Source organism: Drosophila grimshawi, unplaced genomic scaffold, assembly GCF_018153295.1.
Source record: "Drosophila grimshawi isolate 15287-2541.00 unplaced genomic scaffold, ASM1815329v1 contig_1377, whole genome shotgun sequence".
Taxonomy (NCBI): domain Eukaryota; kingdom Metazoa; phylum Arthropoda; class Insecta; order Diptera; family Drosophilidae; genus Drosophila; species Drosophila grimshawi.
Window position 1 is genome coordinate 19,551,372 of NW_025062900.1, and position 8,072 is coordinate 19,559,443.

At 39.3% G+C, this 8,072-nt stretch overlaps 1 protein-coding gene across 1 annotated transcript; it reads right to left on the reverse strand.

Moving 5' to 3' along the window:
* Positions 1 to 2,856: 2,856 nt before the first annotated feature.
* LOC6566763 (translation initiation factor IF-2) lies at positions 2,857 to 4,124 on the reverse strand. The gene is made up of 2 exons (XM_001992866.2): positions 3,992 to 4,124; positions 2,857 to 3,931 (listed from the first exon to the last, which is right to left on the reverse strand). The coding sequence occupies exon 2, from the start codon at positions 3,929 to 3,931 to the stop codon at positions 3,017 to 3,019; it is 915 nt and encodes a 304-aa protein (XP_001992902.1). The 5' UTR covers positions 3,992 to 4,124; the 3' UTR covers positions 2,857 to 3,016.
* Between the last annotated feature and the right edge of the window lie 3,948 nt (positions 4,125 to 8,072).

Below are 8,072 nucleotides of genomic sequence, written 5' to 3' on the forward strand. Positions count from 1 at the left end.
GGCTTCTGTGTCCGCAAAAGGGGCAAGCGTAGAAGGGGGGGTGGCACACAAATTTGTACGCCTCAACTACAAACTAAAAAGTCTTAAAGTCTTAAAAGCATTTGCAGAAACGAAGGCAAAGAGTAAACACAATAAAGGCATAAAAATTGCGAGTGAGCAAACAAATAAAAGGGAAACAAAACTGCGAGGACAGACGAGGACTGCACTGTATGTGTGTGTGTGTGTGTGTGTGCGTGTGTGTGTGGAGGGGTGTTGTTGTTGTTGTTCTGTATCTGTGCTGCTCATTTGCACTTGGAATACAAAAGATACATTTTCGTAAGACCATTTTGACATGACAAGATAACGACAAGCAATCCCCGACCAAGCGTCCACTCAGTGCAGGGGGTAGCTGGACGCGAAGCGGGTGGAGAGGGAACAGTGGGAAGAGTGGAGAAGGGGAGAAGGGGGGTGAGTTGTTGCTGCTGGGGTGCTGCGCCTGCTCATTGGCTCCTTTTTGGTCGACCTTTTGGGTAGAAGAGTGTTTCGTATTTTAATTTTCATTACGGCCACACCGCATATTGGCAAGGTTCTTGAGAAGCTGCGCGACGGCAGCGCATAAAGTCAGCGAGTATTTCTCAGAAATTGCAAATTATTTTTGAGCTGAGCGCCTGCGCCTGCGTCTGCGTCTCGCAAGCTGCCTCGTCACAGGTACAAAAGCAGGCAGCAGGCAGCAGGCAGCAAGCAGCCGCCAAAATGAGTTAGCATCCCAATCCTCAAGATTGTATGTGTGTGTGTGTGCATGACTTTTGCTGAGTGCCAGCGAGCGAAACAAATGTGCAGAGATACTTTTGCCTCATTGACGCACACTCCCGCACACCGCACACACCCCGCACCCACGCGTTGCGTTGCGACGCTCAACGGCCATCAAGTGCCCCGGCTTTGGGCGGCTTGCGTGCCCCCGCTCTCACCCCCCGACCAGCCTCCTCCGCTACACCTTGCCCCGCCTCTCCTCGCTTCGTGGAGTCGTCTTTATGCACTCTCATAAACATTTTTATTTTAATGATTTTTATTATTGCGCACATTCGTTACTTTTTATGCGACCGCGAGGATCATGGCTGAGGATCATGTGTGTGGCTCAGTCTCTGTGTGTGTCTGTGCGTGTGTGTGTTGACTTAAAGCATTGCATTGCCTTAATCTCAATCGTATCCTGATCTTCGTCGCACTGAGTGCTGTGAAAGCTGCCATTTGCCAAGTTGCAAGTTAAGCTATGCAACTTGTCCCACCAACAAGAACAAGCATAACTCGTATTATATATTATAATAGTGTACTATTATTACAACAATTTATTGTACCATTTTTTTTATTTTTTTAGTAGCTTCAGGTATAATTACTGATTTCTACAAGTAGTAGTTTTCTTCTCTTGTGTTTACAATTTATTTTTTTTATTACAACAACATTTAATTTAATTATTAGATCTTTGGTAAAATATCGTTCCTCAAATTGTGTATCATTCTAGGAAACAGGTAATCAGCTCCGATTTGTGCATTCATTTTAGTGGTAATGGAAGAGCCATAAGCTCAAAAGGAGTGTGAATGAAGAGTTGAATAATAATAACTATTCCCTTGATGTATTTCCGAGTCGACCAGGCACTTAACCCTCAAGACTCAAAACTCTTTACCCAATCAATCTCCTCTAGTTACAAAATCTTTGCCAGTCTAACCAACTTAACAATACCCAATCATTTCAGTACTTCAAAATATAAGAATCTCTCTTAATTACATTTTGGTATATTGAAAACCTCTCTTACCATCAACTCCAATGAAAATTCCACACTTTTTGCGATTTATGTTTAAATTTAAATTAAATTTAAATTATAATGTAAAATTAACTTATCTAAATTATTATTTTCTTTTTTGATTTGATTTCTTTTTTCGCATTATGTATATGTAATTTATTAACTTTATATCCATATTCACTTTCACTACTTTTATTATTTATATTTCTGATTGAATTATACACTTTTGCTTTATATGAAATTTACTTCATTATACATTTCAATTTATTATATTAAATTATAATTATTTTCCCCCAATCAGCAGTTAAACAAATCACAATCTTTTTATAAAGACGAATTATTATAAACCTATTATTAATTTTTGATTTTATTTGTTTTGTAAATAAACTATTACTTTACTTTACTCCATTACAATATCTATTTTGTAGAATAAAATTGATAAAATATTATATAATATTTGTGGCTTATTTTGCTATCATTTTCATGAAGCAAAATCAAGTATTTTTTCCTGTATGTGTTAAATGCAAAGAAATGCTACAAAATTAAGGTCCTTTTTATAATGATTAAATAAAAAATGTAATTTGCTATCTGTGTATTTCATTTGTGAGTTTTATATATCCATAGGTATACTTAAACATATCTGAGTCCTTCTTTGAGTGCAAATTGTTGTTGTTGCAGCTGTTGTTGTTGTTGTTGTTGGTGTGGTAAGTAGCTTTGGCATCGCCTCACCCGTCCTGGCCATAAAAATTAATTTACGTTCGATTGCAAAGTTTTCGCCTCGAAGTGGACAACTCCGAAGCCGTTGCCGTTGCCGTTGCCGCCTCAACGGATGACACATAAAATTCCACATTTACGACCCCTTAAGATACAACTGTGGTGAATCTGTTGCTGTGCGCGTGTCTGTGTGTGTCTGTATGTGTGTGATGTGGATGGCAAATCTGTGCGACCGTCACGACAGTTTATCCCTTGTCGGTTTCATTAAAAAGTTCAGCTCCATAAAATGACCAGTGTACAACACACGAAAGCAAGCCAAACTCTCATTTTTCTACCTCGAAAACCAGGCAGGCATTTTCAGCACAATACTCAGTAATAGTCCATTTAATTAACCCCAAATAGTTGCTAAGCTAAGCTAAAAGCTATTTTATTATTAAATCTAGCACATATTTTAGCAAAGGATTAAGCGTATTTGCTAACAATTATAAGTAAATTATTATCTATTGTTGGTTATTAAGTCCACTCCATTCAGGGAATCGGACGACCGCAGACACGTGCGACACTGCGTCGCGCATTGATAATCTTGGTTCGCAGCTGGTCAATGGAATTCTCTTCAGCTGGGGCTGGGTCTGAAACTGCAGCTTGAGTTGGAGTTGAAGCTGGTTGTGTTGGCGCTGGCGCTGATGCTGGAGTTGCAGCAGCGGCCAGCGGCAAAGCACCGGCCACACTAGCTATAGACAAGTTGGGATGTATCTGAGGTGTGGTTATGTTCACGCTGCTGCCCTCAGGCGTTGCAGCAAGAGAAGCTGGAGTAGGAGTGGGTGTAGGAGTAGCAGTAACAGTAGCTGCAGCAGCTGTTGCAGTAACGGAAGCTGAAGCTGGCGCTGTAGTTGTGACAGTGACTGCTGCTGTGTTCTGTGCAGTAGCCGGAGCAGCAGGCGCTGGGGCAGCTGCAGCCACTGCAAGACCTCGATGCGTTGCTATTAATTTCTGCAACTTAGCTATGGCACTGTCGCGCTGGGAGTCCAGCAGCACGCGCATAGCTTGGGGATCTTCTGACTTGGCCTTTTCCATGGAGTCGGAGCCCTCGTCTATGAACACATAGTTGATGACGTGCGCATGGGTGCCAGGCTTAATCCGATAGATGGGTTGTCCATTGCTGCCGGCACCGGCGCCGCTTGCCGCTGACAGGGCTGGGATGTCGCCCAATTTGGCCATTTCGCCGCCCACCTGGAATATCGATGTCTTGCCATTGATCACCAGCGGCTTGGGAATGATGTATGGGGCCGACACAAACTGCGAGCACTTGCGCTTCGTCACTTCCACATATTTGCTCACCTGGCAGCCGCTGATGCTGCAAGCCCGCAATGGCATTGCTATTGCATCTCCGGCGGCGCCGGTTGCGGCTGCTGCTGGTGCTGCATTTAAGCTCGTAGCTTGCATCTGCAATTGGTATTTAAAATATCACTTTAAAGTCTAAACAAAACACTGTCTCTAACTTACTGAATTTTGATTTATTTATTTATTTTTTTGTGTTTCGCTCAACGCGTCTTCGATTTTTAACACAGAACTACCAGTGCATTCTCTGGTCACATTGATTGTACTCTCAGAGAGTGCGGTTTGCTTTATTGTTCACAGTGAGTTAGTTCACAGTGTTCGCTTACAATATTGCTATTTATTCCCAACTATTGATTTCTTTATTTAGGCAAATTAGCGTAATGAACTGACTTATTATTTAATGAGCAGTGAAACTACTGTCAGTATAGTTCAGCATACTAGTTTTAAAGTTACACACTCATGAACCGAACCAAAGATACTTGTTCACTAATGAACTTTAGTTCCGCTCTCCGACAGGCAGAGAGACAGTGAGAGCAGCGCTAATGCGCATGACTGTTTATCGATTGCGAGTGTGCTCGATAACCTAGACACGTTTGGCGCCAAAGTAAATAATTCAAACTAAAACCGCATACAAAAATTAATTTTGTTTTAATTTAAAACCTATTTAAAATGAATACTTTAAATTATTTAGAATTACGATAAAATAATAATAAATATATGTCATGTGAATTGTGTGTGTAGCAATATTTAGCAACAAATAAATTGTGGCCAAGCGGTCAAGTGGCAAGTGGCAAGTTAGCTTATGGAGTGAGTGCAATGACCCAAAAGACCTCGAATTTAACATTAAGCAGCCGTTGTGAAGTGCAGCCGCTACAGACACCCGCTTCATTTACATTCCCGAGTACTTAAAAAATGAGCATTCAGGACAAGCCAGAGCAGGCCAGGCCCAGGCCAGGCCCAGGCGAGGCAACGCCAAAGTTGAGTCGTTAAAAGCACTGAAAATGGTTATCATGTGAGCCATGAAACATAAGGCGGACGCGGACGCGCATGCGGTCAATGCCTCGTCCTGATGCCGCTGCCAGCTTCTTTAATTTCCACGTCCATCTCAGCAGCAGTCGCTCAAAGCGTTGACCAGACTTTTGCAGCCTCATTGTTGGCTCAAATGAAATAATTACTTTAGCACACATTGACTGACGGACTGACGCTGAATAACTGCCCTGTTCTCGTTATATGTGTGTGTGTCTGTGTGTGTGCATCCTTAGTCATGACCAATATATTGACTCGCATTAAGCAACAGCAACAGCCTCAACAACAATGAGTATGAGGCCTGCAATAAAAATCGTCGGACATATCCACGTCGCGCCCAGTCCGACAATAATAAGAAATGAAATGCCATTTATTAAGCATTAATAAGTGCAAGCAGGCCTCCATCTTCTCATCCTCATCTCCGTTGCCATCTCCATCTCCATCTGCATCGCCAGCCATACATCCATTTGCGCTGCACTTGGCTTTGACCGGGACCGGCTTGCTGCAACTTCAACTTCGACTCCAACTCGGACTCGGACCAACACTGACTGCGAGTCTGACTCAGTCTGTGGCTCTGACGATGCCTGTGGCATTTGCAGCTCTTCACCTCCCCTTGTATGCCTTACTTTTGCCGGTTTATATGTGTACTATAAACTTTCGTGAGTTAACTCTACCTGTAATTATCATTAAGGCTTACTCTAAAATTCTATACTCCAAAGTGAACCAGTTGTTAAAAAATAAAAGTCTGTACTGAGACTACTTTCTGCCCATTTTTTAACTAATCAAAATTCACAACGAGTACCTGAGTAACAGCCCCCCAAAAAAAAAGAATGTTACTTTTAAGCAGCGGCGATCTGTTATTAATTAAATTCCATTGCGTTTTGGTCAAAAATACGCAATTATGAATTATGAACCGATTGATATTAAAATGCAGAATGCGGCGAAGATCGCAACGGAAATGTTTTAGCCCCCAAACATGTTTGAGCCATTCCATTCCGAATGCGAATACATTCAAGGTTAGGCAACCAATCGCAAAAACAATGACTCAAAGAGAAGATCTTTTCGACACTGTTGCCAAAAGTACCAAATGCTTGAAAGAGGTGTTTTCAACTTAATTTTTGCTCTGTTAGATTTAATTCACAAATGAAATAATAAATAAATATGCTAGTAAGTGAAGTGAATAAACAGATTTAGACAACTATATTTATTAATCCATTGATATTCTGCTGAACCTGGATTCATAAATTCAACTTAAACAAATTAGGCTTTTCTGAGATTAAGATATGAAGAGAAGTAGCAAAAACTTAAACTAGTTCTAATATATCCCTGTTTACAATTTTATCGTTATCAAACTTATCCAATATTATTATTATTAGGCTCCTCAGATTTGCACAAAAAATGATCAAAATTGAGCAAATATATCATATATATTTCATGGAAACCATTCTTCGATTTTTGTGATTTATAGTAAGAGTTAGACGCAGATAGGTTGGCTCCGGTCTTGAAGGGTACATAATCTTTCTGTAATAAAAGTTTAAATCGTTGAGCTTATTGTTAGTTATGTTTCAACCTATATATTTAACAATAAAAAGAACTCCTGGATATTCAAAAATCCCAACCACGTCATTTTTTTAATATCGCTTTGTTGTCGGTTGTATGAGTAACAGCTGCTGTTCGCTTGGGCCATTGAACTGATGACTTTTACAGACTGTAACTGTAACCATTGTGCAACTGCAACTTAAATAGCTGCATCTAATGAGTGTGGCATGCATGTCGATTTTTTGTCCTACGACATTTGAGCAAAACAGTTTTTTTGTGAATCACTCCTAAAAGTTTTGGGCTTAAAGAAAACAGCAAAATAAAAATCGAAATTGGAATTCCTTGTCGTGGCAGACACTGCACACTACACACACTACATGCCACATACTACAACACATGGCATTCATGGGATGGAGGACTTTGAGAATATGAACACAAAAAAGCAACAACAGCAGCAGCAGCAGAAGCAGCAGCAGCAGCAATAATGAACTGAAGGCCCTCGAGCGCAGTACTTGTGCTTGATCAAGTGAACAGCAGACAGCAAAAAGCAGACACAACAACAACAACAAATACAACAATAACAACAACAAATACAACAACTGCAACAACATCACTGCGCATGCTTAGCTGTTAGATATTCGTAACAGGCACAGACACAGCTGCAGATACAGCTACAGCCACAGCTAAAGATACAAATACAGATACAGATACAAAAGCACGTGCAGTCTTCGCTTCAGCAGACAAAGAAGCAAATGTTAAAAGGCAAACCAGAAATCTGCAAAAACAAGAAAAAAACAGAATTGGAAGTCGAAGCCAAAGTTTAGATACCCTTGCAGACTGCTGTCAAACTGCCAACAACCAAATTTTACTATATATTTAAAAAACCCGAATGTATTTTTCTTTGAATGTTATTTAATATATAGATAAAAATATAGGTGATTGTTTTTTTGAAATACTTATTGGTTAATTTTGGCTAAGATTACTTGGCAAACAAAAAAGTTTTTCTTAAAAGAACATATCCATCAACTGATACATATATGATTTAGTAGTCCGATATGGATTATATTTTGGGAAAATATTAATTAGAGTGTTTTAAAATTTTGGTAAGCATGTGCAAATTCCCTTCTTTCGACCAATGTGTTCCTATGGCAGCTATATTATATAGTACCCTGATCTCAATAGCTTTAGGACAACATTTAAAAAACACTGAAATGAGAATATTATTTTAGATAACTTTTGCATAGCTTAGTAAATGTATTTTATAAAAGAAATCAACGCACGATCTATTCATATTATATATATATATATTTATAGAATATAGTAAGAGCATAATAATAATCATATAGCTTAAGATTTTGCATAGCTTGCATCAACAAAAAACAACTCATCCTTCGAGCGATTTTTCCATCAAAGCGTCACAAACTTGACGACAAAATCAAATTACCCTCTACAAAGGCAATAAAAAAGGAAGCCAAATGTTTTACTTGACCTTGACTTTGAAATTCTCATTGCAAAAGCCAAAAATGTACACACTCTCACACACACAGATATATATATATATATATATATATATATATATATATATATATATATATATATATATATATTTATTACATTTTGCCTGCCTTTTTTACTTTACTCTTTTATTTGAAGCTTTATAAGAAAGTTGAAGTGCAAATGC